General features: G+C 40.4%; 1 protein-coding gene across 3 annotated transcripts in view; it reads left to right on the plus strand.

Moving 5' to 3' along the window:
- acvr1l (activin A receptor, type 1 like) overlaps nucleotides 1-18070 on the plus strand; it is a 65194-nt gene that overhangs the window by 35347 nt on the left and 11777 nt on the right. For all 3 annotated transcript variants that reach the window (XM_059958438.1, XM_059958439.1, XM_059958440.1), the window contains 4 exons: nucleotides 3752-3851; nucleotides 5502-5648; nucleotides 14609-14884; nucleotides 15640-15837. In XM_059958438.1, coding sequence (XP_059814421.1) covers nucleotides 3752-3851; nucleotides 5502-5648; nucleotides 14609-14884; nucleotides 15640-15837 — 721 coding nt within the window. The remainder of the gene's footprint in view (nucleotides 1-3751; nucleotides 3852-5501; nucleotides 5649-14608; nucleotides 14885-15639; nucleotides 15838-18070) is intronic.

An 18070-nucleotide genomic window follows, 5' to 3' on the forward strand; every position in this document is an offset into this window, starting at 1 on the left:
AGCTGTTACAGGATTTCTAGCGTTTCTTCTGGTGCGTCTCAAGGGCTGTTCTCCAGACCCTCTTTTATCCTGACTCACAGTGTCTCAGATGTCAATCAGGGTGGAATGATGCCATCCCCCAACCAGCCCACGTTGCCTGAGGGCTTCCATGAAGTACAGTATTCAATACACAATTCCTTCTCCAAGAGACAATGACCTGTTCCGTGGCTTTGTGTCGCTGGGGCCAGGACATTCCAGACGTCTCTCTCTCATTTCCTGGGTCTCCTGACCTGACTTAATAGTGATCTTGCGATTCTCAAAAAGTGGGTGGGGGGCACAGATGTAACAAGAGGAAGCTAGGTAATGCACGTTGCTTAATCCCATATTTGGTAAGTTTTCTCATTTCAGTTAATGATTATTTTGATGCTGTAACAGTTTTGTTTTCCCATAACATTTCCATATCAGCTTCAACTTGTTCTTCAAAGCACACAAATATTGTGCTTTTCTCTTTTCATTGAAAGGACTCTTCATCTCATGTTTCTGATATTATTGCTTATTTATTATTTCTTTCTTTTTATACGCATAGTGTGTCTTTTCCACATTAAGAATCATAGTACATTGATTCCCGAAGTCTGTATGCAGTATACAACCCTGAGGTTCATCTTCCCACAGTCACTAAAAGAAAACCACGGAATCCCTTTAAAGAAAAACATCAAACCTCTGACATGCAGAAACAACAAAAAACCCCAAAAAAAACACAGAATACAAAACACTAAATCACAAAGACATCTTGAAAGAATCGAGGTGTATTCAGTTCAATTCAATCCTGCACCACGTCTGGTTATCTGCAGGCGACAGTGCTGGTCTGCCCTGATCAAAACGGGATGGTCTTTCATTGATTCTATTATGGTTAATATTCTATAATGGATTTATTGTGTTCCCGAAAGAAACATTAATCTCAGGTTTGTATATGTAACTTCGATAATAAATTTACCTTGAACTTTGAACTTTCTTTAGTACGAGTCCTCTGACTGAGCAAAGTCAATGATAATCTGTTGGGAACTACTGGCTAGTAATTGGGAAGTCTGGCATCAGTCCCAAAATTATGAGCAAGATACACCTCATTTAGATGTTTGATTTGACTGATATCATAGGTGAATAGAGTTGAAAATATAGGATTAAAATTGAGTGTTTAATCAGTTTTGTCTACTGGTAAATACAGTAGGAGAAAATGTGTTCAGTGGACTTCAATTTTTAACCCCCAAGTTCATCAGTTGAAAAATAATTTATTTTGGAGTCAGATGGAAAGGTCTATGACCCTTTGAATTAATAAATAACCAGACATCTGGAATGCTGTGGAATTTGAGACCAGCTTCTGCAAAACGATGGTGTGGTTTCAGTGACAAACCTTCGAAGAGTGGGAGATATCTTTGTCTCAGTGCATTTTTTAAAAAGGCTAAATAGGATTTTAGACATAAGACATAGCAGCAGAATTAAGCCATTTGGCCCATCAAGTCTGCTCTGCCATTTGATCATGGCTGATTTATTATCCTATTCAACCCCATTTGGCTGCCTTCTCCCATAAGCTTTCATGCCCTGACTAATCAAAAACCTATGAACCTCGACTTTAAATAACCGAAAGACTTGGCCTTCAAGGACAACTGTGCCAACAGATTCCACAGATTCACCACCCTCTGGCTAAAGAAATTCCTTCTCACCTTTGTTCTAAAGTAGGGATTCCTAACCCTTTTTATGCCATAGAGCCAAGGGGTCTGAGAACACTTGCTTTAAAGGGACGTCCTTCTATTCTGAGGCTGTACCCACTGGTCCTAGACTCTCATACCACAGGAAATATTCTCTCCACGTCCAATCTATCTAGGCCTTTCAATATTCAATAGATTAATTTTAATTAAATTAGGTTCAAAATATGACAGAATTTTACAATATTTTAACTCATAAGGTGTGTTTAGTTTTTTGTCTGGTTAGGTGAGATAGCTGGGTGTTAAATATACCCATGTTTAGTATCTAGTCTTTAAATTGAAATAACAATCTCATTCTGGTCTCCTTTTGTTTAATTATGACCTTTTCACACCTTGCAAAACTATGCTAAAGTTCTCTCCTCCAAAATCAGCTGATTTAGTTGCTAGGATGAATGGTGTTAACTAACTGCTGTGAGAATAGGCTGAAGATGAAGTAATTAGAACAAAAGAAACACGTTTTTAATTGTTCTGAAGTGACGCAGCCAGTAGGCTTGATGTTGCGACCTACATTAAAACTAAGTTGCTGAAGGATGGTAAGTGAATGGATGTGCTTACAGGAAAAGATAGAAATCAGACAATTTTGTGAAAGGGGTAAAGGAGGAGGAGGAGTGAAAGGGAGAGAACAACAGAACAAGGGCAAGATATAGCAAAGATCCAACCTCTTCTGGGTGTGGACTCTAACTCTGGCACTTGATCCTTGGGTTTGGTGTGATTCCATGGATGCTGGCTTAGGGTACTGCCATGTTTGGCACAACTTGGCCTGGTGATAACCATTTATTTCCATGCTGCATCTGCAGGTTCAACTGGATCTATGTATAATCTAGGCTTAAAGCATCATTCACATTGCCCTGAAAATTACTTTTGAATTGATGGCCAAATCTACTAAAATAAGGCAATAAAACAAAGGAGCTAAATTAGTTCATTCAGCCCACAAAGTCTGTTACACCATTCGATCATTGATAATTTATTTTCCCTCTCAGCCCCCTTCTCCCGGTAACCTTTGATACCTTTACCAATCAACCTCTGCTTTTAGTACACTGAATGACTTGGCCTCCACAGTTCTCTGGAGCAGCGAAGCCCACAGATTCCCCAACCTCTCTCTAAAGAAATCCCTCCTCATCGTTTTCATGTGAGGCTGTTTCTTCTGGTTCAAGGCTCCTCCACTATTGGAAACATCCTCTCCACATACATTTTATCCAGATCTTTCAATATTTGATGGCTTTCAATGAGATTCTTCCCCCACTCCTCCCCCATCCAACCAATTCTAAACTGCAGCAAGTATAGGCCCTAATCATGGCTGTCACTGCTCTCCAGCTAAATCTGTTTTTTGGTTTTCCCTTGTCTTGTAGCGTTTAAAGGGAAAATGATGTTCTCATTGATTATGCCTATTGCTGATTAATCCAATCTATTGAGTAATGGGCCTATTTGGGTAATGAATATTAGGGGGTATCAGTAAGCTCAGGTTTGGTGGAGCATGGAGATCTCAGTGTTATTGAACTAAAAGATGTAATCGAAGATGAAGAACATAGAGGTTTAAATATCAGAATTTGAAATTACATATTTAAATTATAAAGGAATGGCATTATTTATTTGAACATTGAGGTATATTGCTATTCTGTACAGAATAATATAGGTCATTTTGCCTACGATGTTGTACCCACCCTTTAACCTACTCTAAGATTAACCTAATCCTTCCTACCACATAACCCTCCATTTTCCTATCATCCATGTGCATAAGCCTTTTAAAAGTCCCTAATGTATATTCCTCAAACACCACCCCTGACAGTGTGTTCCACACACAAACCACTCTGTATGTAAAAAAAAACACACCTGATATTCCCCCTATGCTTGCCTCCCAACACCTTAAAGTTATGCCCCCTTATATTAGCCATTGAGATCCTAGGAAACAGTGCAATTGAATCTGTGGTTAACTTGGGACTAGTACTTGTCATCACTCAGAAGCCCTAATTTTAATGATATAATGGCAATTGTTTCATTTTCTTCATTGCTAGGATTTGCTTGATCATTCGTGTACGTCAGGCAGTGGATCAGGTTTGCCATTTCTGGTCCAACGCACAGTTGCCAGACAGATTACTCTGATGGAATGTGTAGGTAGGTAAAATAACTCAAATCTCCAGCCACATTTGGTCAAAGTTATGAGTGAATACTTCAAATTGTTTGTTGGCAAGATGGCTGGGTGCACTTTTCATTTGAAGCTTACTGGTAATATTTCTCCTCATTGGACTATGATTGTTAGTGTTTGCGGCTTGGGCACGTGACAAATGTGAGAAGACTGACCCTCTTGCATATTCAAGTATTTTGTTTAAGCCTTTGCTTCTGAAATGGCTTGTAGAACAGGAAACCTAAATAAGAAGAGAGAATAACTTTAAATTTAGCAAAAGGGGGAAAGTGTCAATAGCTTAAAAATCCAGAACTGAATAAATGAAATGAATATATTTTTTAAAAATTGCATTGGTAATTTGTCCTTGGTGTTTTAGTTGTAAAGGGTACTATAACGGCATATTGGGTAAAAACAAAATATTCGTTATCATGAAGAGGCAGGAATTTCTTAGAACTATCTAAAAGGCTATGCCTTTCATTATGAGGTGATTAAACATACATCTTGAATGTTTGCAAAACTGTCTTGAGTTTAGTATATCAACTTCCAAGAAATATTTTGGCTAATAGGAATATCCAAAGCCATCTCACTGGAAAGGCTTACATAAACAGTTTTTGACATGTTATCCACTGGCAAACCAAAAGCAGCAATGCAGACAGTACAGGAAAAACACCTAGCAGACGATTGTTTACATTAAGGCTTCCATACTTCGTGTTGCATGGTCTTGTGGGCAAAGTCAAATCAGAAAGGTATGTTAAAAAAATTAATAAAGCTAGAACTGTAAATAGTTTAACAGCCTATGTCATTGGGAATTTAAAACAAAGTCTGCAAGTGAACAAAGGTATTGGAGAAACTTTCTCCTGTATGCCTACATGTAGAACACATGTATCCTAGAATAGAAGATGTCAGAAAACACAGCCAAAAAAGTTTTTAAAAAAGCTATAAAGCATTATGCACTAGGACTATGTCAGTAAATTCAAGTGTTCTGGTCATCTGTCAAATGCAGTGGATTCCAGTTGATTGGGAAAGCTGGGACAACTCCTAAAGAGCAAAAACTAATCGAGAAAATAGCCAGGATTCCTTTTGTTTATTTGAGACTCTATGCTGCTTGATTAGGGCAGGAGACATTGCAGAACAGTTTCTAACTAGTGTCAGTCGAGTACATGTCATGTGGCCATTAGATGCTACATTGTGCTTAGCGTAACGTTTTTAAATAAAGTCGGTTGCATGTTTTTGTGTTCGAAAAGCAATGATTTTTGTCACTGGTAGTTTGGCGAGAAATAAGCAGTAAGGCAATTCAGAACTGTTTGGCTCATTGTGGTTTCAAACATTCAGACTTCGGAATGCCGTTAACAACTGGGATGAAAATGATTTCATTACTTTAAGTTAGGAACTACGAAGAATTTGAAAATGTCGACAGTCATCTTGAATGTTACAATGTCTATGTCCTTGAAATTGGGGCAACAACTTTAATTGAGCAAAAATTCCTTGGTCCCAATGTGTCCCAACGAACAGTAATCCCCTGTCTTTAAGGATAGTCAAGAAAGGAAACAAGCATTCCTTACCCAATCATATAGTTTAAAAACAAAATTAAAACCTTTCCTTTTACTCCACCTCTTCCTCCCACCACCGCTCTGAAACAGGAAAGGGTCGTTATGGCGAAGTTTGGAGAGGCCAGTGGCAAGGTGAAAATGTTGCTGTAAAAATCTTCTCATCTCGAGATGAAAAATCGTGGTTTCGAGAGACGGAAATTTATAATACAGTTCTTCTTCGTCACGAGAATATCTTGGGTAAGAAGTAACATACACCCTCATGAATTCAAATTTTGTTTTGCTTTATTGTGCCTGATAAAATACTGATTTGTTAGCAAGAAGAATTGGAGGGGATATAGCATTTTGTGTTAATCAAGTAAAAATTATATCTACCGTGCACCTACCCTGTAATGTCAGTAAATTGTTTTAATGACTAAAGTATCTGTTGGTGCAAAGTTAGTGGCATCTCTGGAGAAAGTTGATGGTATGACCAAATTTATGAATCAAGCAAGTATCCATCTGAATTTAAGATCTAGGCTCTGATTGAAAGAAAGGGTTGAAATCAAAAGTTTCTCATTTGTAGAGTACATTGTTAAGCAGGTAATCGTGCTGCAAGTCCATAGACCAGTGCTAGTAATATCTGGCTATGAAACAGGTGCTAGGTTTGTTGAATTCCATGAGTCTTGGAAGGGTTATTGACAAAGCACTGTCAAGATTCAGAAGAACCCCCTGCATCACACAATGTCCACATAACCCTGAATTCTTAATTTCAATATTTCATACTTAGTCGGGGCTTAAAAGCAGAAGGCAGGAGGTTGGAGCTGGAGAGAAATGGGTCAGCCTTGATGAAATGACAGAGCAGACTCGATGGGCCAAATGGCCTAATTCTGATCCTATATCTTACAGTCTTATGAATCATGAAAAAAGTAACGTGCGCTCTTCTGTACCATACTACCAAACAAACTCTACCCAGTAAAAAGAAAAACACATCAGCAGAAGATACTACAGCATCAAGTAGACTAAAACTGTAAGAGGCAAATCCTGTTTGCAAATCCACTTTATGCTGTACCCCAACATTTGATGAGTTGTGCATTCAGAGATGCTCTTTTGCTCACCACTGTTGTAATGATTGATCTTTTGAGTTACTGTCACCTTCCAGTCTTTTTTATATTATTTGTTTTTGCACTAGTTTAATGTAACTATTTAATACACATGCTTACTGTAATTGATTTATTTTTCTATATTGCATTTTACTGTTGCTGCTAAAGTTAACAAATTGCATGACAGCTGGTGATTTTAATTCTGATTCTGTCAGCTTCAACTAGTTGGGTCATTCTCCTCTGGCCTCTCTCATTAATATGCCTTTTTCATCCACAGAACTGCTGCTTATCAAATGTTTTTTGCGTTTTGTACCCTTAGCCCACTCACTGGGCTCTTATGCAAACTTGGCTCATTAGCCAGCTCTGTTAACAGCCACATGACTCAGCAACCTTTCATAAACAATATACTTCTAGGGGCGGTATGATCTGGGGTTTAACCAAACAGGAACGTTGTGATGTTCTGATTAACAGAACACTGATTTGAGTAAATGCTGTGTAAATACTCCCATACACAATTATCAGTCAGCAAAATATAACAGATCGTACACAGCATACAATGAGAAAGAAAATGTATTTAACAATTTCAGCTTTATCAGTTATTAAGAGAACAAAAAGAAAAATATAAAAGGGCCCATTACAATTAAACCAGTCTAAATGTGCATATGCTTTGGAGTTTGTATTGTCCAAAAGCTCGGTATGACCATTTCTCACGCTGCTGAGTTCTCATCACCAAACACCTGTACAACTTCTCATCTTGAACTCCATCTCGCGAATCACTCCTTGTAACTGTGTCTTCCTGTTGGATCAAATCCTACGGCTGTCTCTCCTGATCTCCTCTGTATCCCCTGCTAAAAAGGCCACAGATCCCACCAGTGTCCATCACAAAATCTCTCTCCGCCCATCTCTCAAGAATATTCTCCCAATTCCATCATCCTGATTGGCTGTCACAACATTCCTAAATTGAATATTGTAGCCCCTTATCTTTAGCCAAAACCAAAATATTCTACCAGCAGGACACTCAGCTTTTACAGAAAGCTACAAAGTGAACTACCCCACAGCATTAGCAGTAGAGATCTTAACCAGGGCATTACACATCATTCTCTGTAAACTCCAGAGACTGTTATGTGTGTAAATCCTTGGGGATCAGCAGCTACTGAGATATTCAAACCACCCCATCTGGCAGCAACACTTATTCCGCCGGTGAAGTTTCTTCACCATTCTGAAGTTTAGTCTGACTGACAAGTGAACCTCTTGACCCATGCCTGCATGTTTTTATGCACTGAGTTGCTGCCACATGATTGGCTGATTAGATGTTTGCACTAATGAGCTAATATGCCTAATAAAGTGGCTACTAAATGTATATGGATCTAAGGTTAATGAAAGTGGAAGACTCTGACTGTGGAGGGATCTGAGTGAAGGTTGCTGCAATACCAAGCCAAAAGCACAAACTAGTATCAGAATGGAGTGATAAAACTACTAAGATTTGCAATTTTCATGGAGCTCTTACTTGCAGACTTTATTTCTTGGCAAATGGCTTAAGGAGTTAAACAAAACAAGCTCTCAGTGCAAATTACTTCCATAAACTTGGACAAAATTGAGATAATTAAGTGTCAAGTCTGCATTTGGCTTAGTGTTACTAACACTGGACAATAAGTGTTGCTTTCTCAGAAATTGTTTTGCTTATGATAGACTGCTTAAAGCTGAACACAAATATAATTTCAGACTAGTATCACATAGGAATTTGAAGAAATAAATTAACTTTTATTTGAATATAATGCATTTAATTGCATTACAATGCTGACACTTTGGAATAGTTTCAACTAAGCTTAAAACCTTTCATTGATGATTTTCATTTGTACTCACTGTGGCTTCTTGCTTAAATGTCCAACACTAATCAACCAGCATTGATGGATTTCATTTGCCCTGATACCATTTCCCCACGACTGCAACGTCCTGCTGAAACCTTTCACTATGCTCGTTACTGACAACACCAAGATTTTCAGGGAAGAAGTCTAAATGGGAATGTGAAAAATGAATCTTTAGTGACATGTTGCATTTCATGGTTTTGTATGCTTGAAGCATGTTGTTAACCACCTGCGCATAGTTTGGGGCTGTGTAGATGCTAAGAAAGTTTTCAACAACATCCTTGAATGCCTTCCATGTGATTTTTAGAAGCACAGAAGCATAGAGAACCAACAGCACAGTACAGGCCCTTCAGCCCACAAAACTGTGCCGAACATGTATTTACCTTATAAATTACCTAGGTTACCCATAGCCCTCTATTTTTCTGAGCTCAATGTACCTGTCCAGGAGTCTCTTAAAAGACACTGTCATATCCACCTTCACCACAGTCGCCGGCAGCCCATTCCACACACTCACCACTCTCTGAGTAAAAAACTTACCCCTGACATTTCCTCTGTACCTACTTCCAAGCACCTTAAAACTGTACCCTCTCATGCTAGCCATTGCAGCCCTGGGAAAAAGCCTCCCGACTATCCACACAAACAATCCTTTCATCATCTTGTACACCTCTATCAGGTTACCTCTCATCCTCTGTCGCTCCAAGGACAAAAAGCCAAGTTCACTCAACCTCAGTAATCTCTTCCCTCGCCTCCCACAGAAGCCTGGGGTGCATCTCGTCCAGTCTCAGAGACTTAACTGTTACGTATTCAGGCAACAATAAATATATGAGTTCGGCAAGGGTTTCTTATAACAAACAACCCGTTTATTAAACACAGAAAACAAACCTCCCAAAAGTAAACAAACACTACCGTAACCGGAAACAGCTGCTGAGCGGCTGTTCAAACAGTTCGTAAAGTGATATTCCAAAACAGTTCTTTAAAGTGATATTCCAAAACAGTTCTTAAAGTGATATTGCCAAAAGTTCGATATGCTCACAGTCCATTTAAAAGGAGAGACTTTACAGGACGATTTAAGTTCTCTTTCACGTCGCTTGCTTCGATTCCCGACGTCGAAATTCCCACGAAGAATTTACGAAACAGAACGGCTTAAAGGCACTGACCTTTCCTTCTCCACTACCTTCAATCCTTTCTAGGTAAACCTAGGGATTAACACGAAGATAGTCAACGAAATCCTTCCAAATAAGGATCAAACAAAGGTCGCCCCCGTTTCACCGTAGAAAGCGATTCTCCTCGATCTTTAACTTCCAACCTTGAATCTTCACTCTCCTTTAATTCTCAAACTAACAGAATCATAAAGAACCTGTTGGCATTAACCTTTTAAACTTTAGGCATTAAATAAAAACTTCATCCTTCAACTAAACTGCGTCATCACTTCAAACACGCAGTGGCATGAAGTCAACTTGGCAAATCCAGCCACGAACTGCCCCTCCTCACAGGGTGGGGTCTACCTTTTATAACCTGTAAAAAAAAACCCGTCACATGATCTCTACTGGCGGGAAAATGACGTCACTCCACCATCACAAGACCATCGCCTCAAGTCCAGTACAGCTTCAACCCCAGTCACATGACAAGGGCACCACTGTCATGTGTCACGAGTACGTAACATAACAAACTTGATATTTTCCAAAAGCTCCAGCACATCTTCTTTCTTTCACATGCTCAAGCTTTTCAGTCTGCTGTAAGTCATCCTTACAATCGCCAAGATCCTTTTCTGTAGTGAATACTGATGCAAAGTATTCATTAAGTACCTCTGCTATCTCCTGCAGTTCCATACACACTTTTCCACTGTTACACTTGATAGGTCCTATTCTCTTGCGTCTTATCCACTTGTTCTTCGCATACTGATACCTTGGTGTTTTCCTTAATCCTGTCCACCAAGGCCTTCTCATGGCCCCTTCTGGCTCTCCTAATTTCATTCTTAAGCTCCTTTCTGCTAGCCTTATGATCTTCTAGATCTTTATCATTACCTAGTGTTTTGTACCTTTCATAAGTTCTTTTCTTCTTGACTAGATTTACAACAGCCTTTGTACACCAAGATTCCTGTGCCCTATCATCTTTTCCCTGTCTCATTGGAACTTACCTATGCTGAACTCCATACAAATATCCCCTGAATGTTTGCTGCATTTCTTCTGTACATTTCCCTGAGAACATCTGTTCCCAATTTATACTTCCAAGTTCCTGCCTGATAGCTTCATATTTCCCCTTACTTGAATTAAATGCTTTCCTAACTTGTCTGTTCCTATCCCTCTCCAATGCTATGGTAAAGGGGATAGAATTGTGATCACTGTCTTCAAAATGCTCTCCCACTGAGAGATCTGACACTTGACGAGGTTCATTTCCCAATACCAGATCAAGTACAGCCTCTCCTTGTAGGCTCTTCTACATATTGTGTCAAGAAACCTTAAACACACCTGACAAACTCCACCCCATTTAAACCCCTCGCTCTAGGTGAATGCCAATTAATATTTGGGAAATTAAAATCTCCCCACACAACAACCCTGTTATTATTACTCCTTTCCAGAATCTGTCTCTCTATCTGCTCCTCGATGCCCCTGTTACTATTGGGTGGTCTATAAAAACACCCAGTAGAATTATTGACCCCTTCTTCTTTCTAACTACCACCCATAGAGACTCCATAGACAATCCCTCCATGTCTTGCTTCTTTTCTGCAGCTGTGACACTATCTCTGATCAACAGTGCCACGCCCCCACCTCTTTTGCCTCCCTCCCTGTCCTTCCTGAAACATCTAAAGTCTGGCACTCGAAATGACCATTCCTGCTCCTGAGCCATCCAAGTCTCTGTAATGGCCACTACATCGTAGCTCCAAGTACTGATCCACGCTCTAAGCTCATCTGTTCTGTTCATAATACTTGCATTAGAATAGACACATCTGAAATCACTGGTCTCTACCACATGCTCATCCTCCCTCTCACACTGTCTACAAGCTTTCTCAATTCGTGAGCCAATCTCCTCTTCCTCTGTCTTTTCAGTTTGGTTCCACCACCTTCCCCCCCCCCCCCCCCCACCCCCACCAGCAATTCTAGTTTAAACTCTCTCCAATAGCCTTAGCAAAGCTCCCAGCCAGGATATTGGTCCTCCTGAGATTCAAGTGCAATCCGTCCTTTTTGTACAGGTTACTCCTGCCCCAAAAGAGGTCCCCATAATCCAGAAATCTGAATCCCTGCCCCCTGCTGCAATCCTTCAGCCACATATTTATCCTCCACCTCACTCTATTCCTATACTCACTGTCATGTGACACAGGCAGTAATCCCAAGATTACTACCTTTGTGGTCCTGCTTCTCAACTTCCTTCCTAACTCCCTGTACTCTACTTTCAGGACCTCCGCCATTTTCCTGCCTATGTAATTGGTACCAATATGTACTGTTCTCCTTCCCACTTCAGGATATTGTGGACGCGATCAGAAACATCCCAGATCCTGGCACCTGGGAGGCAAACTACCATCTGTGCTTCTTTCTGGCATCCACATAATCGCCTGTCTGACCCCCTAGCTGTAGAGTCGTGCCCCGATCAAACCACTGAAGAAATAACCATCTCCTTTTAAACTCTTCTTGTTTTTAAACTCTTCTTGCTATTCTCACTGGCTGATGTCTACACCCTTGCGCAGTCGTGCCCCGATCAGATCACTGAAGAAATAATTTTCTCTGGTTCCACAAGAAGTTCTTTGAATTGTCTATCATTGATGACCTGTTTGGTTTGTGGACGAACAAAAATGTCTTACTTGGCATCAGTTATTCTGACTCGAATTATGAATTGAAATAAGAAATATAGGCAATCTCAGAACAAAAAAGGTGCGTGACAGGAAATTTCATGGTGATTTTCACAATCAGCAGCCCAGAATCCATACGATGCACTCAAAAGTATTCAGGAAGCAAAATCTTTGTGCTCCAGTATAATTTCTATTCAGAGTGCCCAGCTGGTCCTGGGATTGGAAGCTCGTTTGGGTGTTTGAGTGGGGTCGAGGCATGGGATGTTTTGCCGATCCTGTTGGAATATTGTGGATTTGCTGTGTTGGCACCAGAATGGTGACACTTGTTTATGGGCTGTACCCATCATATCCTCGGATCGTGTTGTTTGTTAACACTTTTCACTGTGTGTTTCGATGTTCATATGGTAAATAAATGATTTTGAATCTGGTATGATTCAAGGTTTTAAGTTTTTCAGGTTAGAGAAAAAAAATCTTATGTTTCAAGAGAGGAAAAGTTCTTAAAAAAAACAGAAGTTGATTAAAAAGGCCAAGTGAACAGATTCTTCAGTTGAAATGTGATGAATAAATCTGAACCTGCTCTGAGATATCTGTACACATAAACAACTTAGCTGTGCACATTACACAGGGCCGCTTTACAGGTTAAAGAAAAATAGATTTAATAATTTTTCCTCTATTAAAGCTTTAAATGATTACAGAAAGTGGTTAAAAAGGTTAAGTGAGCAGACTTCTTAGTTAACATTGTGAAGTTTCTTACTGCTCAAAGCTAAATTACATCATACCACAATGGTCTTTATTTTGTTAGTGATTTTACCCATTTAAGTAAATTCATTACTCTTGTTGTTTTCAGAATTGTGATGTGAGATATAATGATTGTCCATTTCAAAAATGTTAAGACAATGTGCTAAAACGTGATTCAGAATGATGAGAATGAATTGGAAAGGTTCAACAAATCAATGCACACCAGGGAGTCTGGAGAAGGTTTCTAAATACATATGTCTGAAATGTACTTTCAATGGCCACTTTATTATGTCTGCAAGTGGAACCTGTCATAGTCTTCTACTGCTGTAGCCCATCTACTTTAAGGTTCAACATGTTGTGCATTCAGAGATGCTCTTCTGCACACCACTGTTGTAATGTGTGGTTATTTTAGTTACTGTTGCTTTTCTGTCGGTTTGAACCAGTCTGGTCATTCTCCTCTGACCTCTCTCATTAACAAGGTATTTTCATCCACAGAATGGCCCCTCACTGGAAAAGTTTTGTTTTATTTACTCCATTCTCTGTAAACTCATGAGAATGTTGTGTGTGAACTCTTAGGACATCAGCAGTTTCTGAGATATTCAAACCACCCCATCTGGCACCAACAATCATTCCATGGTCAAATTCACTTAGATCATGTTTCTTCTCCATTCTGATGTTCGGTCTGAATGACTGATCCTCTTGATCTTGTTTATATGGTTTAATGCATTGAGTTGCTACCACATGATTGGCTGATTAGATATTTGCATTAACGAGCAGGTGTGCTGGTGTACCTAATAAAGTGGCCGCTGAACAATGTTCCCTCTAAGGTGTGCGTAAGCACACGTCTTTTCTGATAACACTCAAAGGAATTTAAACTGTGCTGAAAGGTTGTCACTCTCTCCCTCATGTTAAGTATATTAATGAGTTGTACATAATCACATAAAGCAGAATGGCTTAATGAAACAGTAGAAGCTTCTGCACCGAAAGCTCATAAGCTCAGGAACGTGCAGCTACAAGAAATATTTATGTACAATGCTGAAACTGCTGTTACCTGTGTTTATTATCGCGATGCAAAAGTTGCTGGAGAATTTGCAAGTGGGAAGAAATGGAGTGATATTTGGTAACTTGACTTCTTAAAAAGTGTCCTTTAGCAAGCAAATCACATATGGATAGGGTGCAAAAGCTCCGGTGAGAAAATTCTTCAGTACCCGCTGCAGGCCTGCTAGGCATGTTCTCTGGGAGTGCAGATGAAAGAGTGAAAATGATCAAACCCAGAGGATATCAAAGTTCTTGTTGACAGTGTTTTACTGGCTGTTAAAATGAATATCTCTATATATAAAATTCAATGCACACATGTTGTTGTCACTGGGCTGGTCATTACAAATGAGAGGGAACAATGCCACTGAGTCTGTGTGTAACATCTGGAAGCAAGTACAGTGAATATTTCAAATCGAAATGCCGACTGTACTTTTTTCCATAGATGCTGCCTGGCCTGCTGAGTTCCTTCAGCATTTTGTTTGTATTGCTTGAATTTCCAGCACTGCAGATTTTCTCTTATCTGTGTCGTAACAGCAGTTTTTAAAATGCAATGAGTACAGCAGATGCAAAGGTAGTTTGCATTTGGCCTTGCACTCTTTATATATTCAGATTCCTCTTTATGCCTTAATTTTTATGTTTATACCTTGTTTCATGTTCTTGTTAGTGATTGTAAATATTTTGATTTTCTTGAAGGTTTCATTGCGTCAGATATGACTTCGAGGAATTCGAGCACTCAGCTGTGGCTCATCACTCATTATCATGAAAATGGTTCACTTTACGACTATTTGCAGCGTAACACAGTGGATACTGTGGTCTGCCTCAATTTTGCCTTGTCTATTGCCAATGGACTGGTACACCTCCACAATGAAATTTTTGGAACTGAGGGAAAACCTGCAATTGCTCACAGGGATTTGAAAAGCAAAAATATCTTAGTTAAAAAAAATCTGCACTGTTGCATTGCTGATCTTGGTGAGTTTTTAAAAGTGTCACCTTATTAGCACTTTTGAAGAAAAGGACTAAATGAATTGCTGATGAGGAAGGCAAATGCAATGTTAGCATTCATTTTGAGAAGACTAGAATGTAAGAGCAAGAGATGCAATGCTGAGGCTTTATATGGTGTTGGTCAGACCACAGTTGGAGTATTGTGAGCAGTTTTGGGCCCCTTATCTAAGAAAAGATGTGCTGGCATTGGAGCGGGTCCAGAGGATATTCAAAAGAATGAAAGGGTAAATGGATGAGGAGTGCTTGGTGGCTCTAGGCTTGTACTCACTGGAGTTTAGAAGAATGACGGGAATCTCGTTGAAGCATATCGAATATTTAAAGACCTAGAGAGAATGCTTTTAGTAATGGGTAAGTCGAGGATCAGAGGGCTCAGCCTCAATGCAAAGACATATGAGGAGGAATTTCTTTAGCCAGATGGTGGTGAAATTCTCTCACAGACAGCTGTGGAGACCAAGTCTATTTAAGTGGAGGTTAATAGGTTCTTGATTAGTAAGTGTGTCAGATGTTACAGGGAGAAGGGAGGAAAATGGGGTTGAGGCAGGTAATAAATCAGCTAATGAATGGCAAAGCAGATTTGATGAGCTGAACGGCCTAATTCTGCTCCTATATTTTATGGTTTATGGCAGGGTTTCCACAGTTATTGGTAGGGGCTAATGGTTGTGAGCGAGTGTTTTATGATCTAAATTATGATAATTGTATTAAACACCTGTCTCTCTTTGTAGGATTAGCAGTGATGCATTCACAGACCAATAATCAATTAGATGTTGGAAATAATCCGAAAGTGGGCACCAAGCGTTACATGGCTCCAGAAGTACTCGATGAATCCATTCAAGTTGACTGCTTTGATGCCTACAAACGTGTGGACATTTGGGCATTTGGACTTGTTTTGTGGGAAGTAACGAGAAGAACATTCAGTAACGGTGAGCATTACGACAATCACTAAAACTATTTTGGTTACTAGTCGTCACAATAAATTGGAATTTTAAGAAAAGTGAATTACTTGAAGAGAAAATACTGTTGCATAACATCCTGGTGTTAACTGGTTGTATTCTTCGAAAATTCTGTCATAGTGGTTACCGCAATGGTTTGCAGTGCCAGCTTTAAGGTTTGGGGTTCAATTCCCACTGCTGTATGCAAGGGATTTGTTTTCTCTGTTCTGGGTATTTCAGTTCCCTCCCACACTCCAAAGACTTATGCGTTTGGGTTGGTAAGTTGTGGGCACTGGAAGCATTGCGAGACTTGTGGTTGCCTCCAGCACATCTCGAACTGTGTTATCATTGACACGAGCAACGCATTTCACTGTTTCAAAGTATGTGTGACAAATACAGGGCCTATCAGCGGCATCAGAGTTTTACGAAGAGCTATTTCTCGCAGGTCAGTGACGGTTATCTTTAAAGGGAGCTTCCAGGGTCTTTGTTCATTGCATGAGGCCTATCAGCGGCATCAACAGTGCTCTACTAAGAGGTATTTCTCACAGATTTGCAGTGGTTATTTTAAGAGGGAGCTTTGAGGGTGTTTGTCCATTGCATGGGGCCTAACAATGGCATCAACAGAGCTCTACGAACAGAAGGATAAGCTGAATGGTAATTGTCAGTAATAGACCAGTGGCGAGAGTAGAAGCGACGGGCTTTGGCTCAAAGGAGGCTTCAGCTATGTGTAAAGTGTCTGTTAAGGTTTCCTTTTTATCTTTTTTTCCTCTCTTCTTGTACCATTTAAATGGCTGTGGTGTGCTCTTTGTGCCAGATGTTGGAATCTTGGGAGACCCAGAGTCTCCCAGGGAACTACATCTGCATGAAGTGCATCCAGCTGCAGCTCCTTGAAGACCATGTTAGGGATCTGGAGCAGCAACTGGCTGATCTTTGGCTTATACGGGAGAGCGAGGACATAATTGATCAAAGTTACAGGGAAGTAGTCACCCTGAAGTTGCAGGAGGCGAGTAGCTGGGTGACTGTCAGGAGAAATGGAAGTAGGGAGTTAGGGCAGAGCACCCCTGTGGACATTCCCCTCAAAAACAAGCATATCGCTTTGGATACTTTTGTGGGGGATGACCTCCTGGGGGGAATGCCACAGGGATCGGGTTACAGGCACTGAGCATGGGTCCGTGGTGCAGAAGGGAAAGAGGGAGAGGAGGTGAGCGGTAGTGATAGGGGACTCAGTAGTGAGGGGAACAGACAGGAGATTCTGTGGATGTGAACGGGATACCCAGATGGTATGTCATCTCACAGGTGCCAGAGTCAGGGATGTTGCAGATCGCATCCACATTTTGGAGAGGGAGGGGGAGCAGCCAGATGTCTTGGTACATATTGGTACCAACGATATAGGAAGGAAGAGCAATGAGGTCCTGAAAAGGGAATTTAGAGAGCTAGGTAGAAAGCTGAGAAGGTAGTAATTTTTGTGTTACTGCCTGTGCCACATGCCAGTGAGGGTAGAAATAGGATGATTTGGCAGATAACTGCATGGCTGAGAAACTGCTGCAAGGGGTGAGGTGACAGGTTCTTGGATAATTGGGATCTCTAATGGGGAGGTTGACCAATTCAAAAGTGACCGGTTGCACCTGAACCCGAGGGGGACCAATATTCTCGTGGGCAGGTTTGTTAGAGCTGTTGGGTAGGGTTTACAGAGGGGCGGGTACCTGAATGAAGGGACTCGTGATAGTTTGGATGGTAAACAGTAAAGATAGCATGCAGTCAGACTGTCAGGAAAGGCAGGCAAGTGATGGGATTTAGTTGCAGCCAACAGACCGAGTATAAAATCATTAGGGATGCAGAATCAGAAAGGATGGCAAATACGGTACTCACGGTGTGGTATCTAAATGAATGTAGTATAAAAAATCAGGTGGATGATCTTGTTGCAATATTACAGATTGCCAGGTATGATGTGGCCATCACTGAATCGTGGCTGAAGGATGGTTGTAGTTGGAGCTAAATATCCAAGGTTACACGTATCAGAGGGATAGGAATGTCAGCAGAAGTGGTGGCATGGCTCTACTGGTAAAGAATAGCATCAAATCAGTAGAAAGATGTGACATAGGATCAGAAGATGTTGAATCCTTGTGGGTTGAGTTAAGAAACTGCAAGGGTAAAAGGACACTGCTGGCAGTTCAAAAGTGACAGAGGCTAGAAGGTTGCCCACAGGTTACAACAGGAAATAGAG

This window comes from Hypanus sabinus, unplaced genomic scaffold (assembly GCF_030144855.1).
Source record: "Hypanus sabinus isolate sHypSab1 unplaced genomic scaffold, sHypSab1.hap1 scaffold_1029, whole genome shotgun sequence".
In the NCBI taxonomy this organism is placed as follows: domain Eukaryota; kingdom Metazoa; phylum Chordata; class Chondrichthyes; order Myliobatiformes; family Dasyatidae; genus Hypanus; species Hypanus sabinus.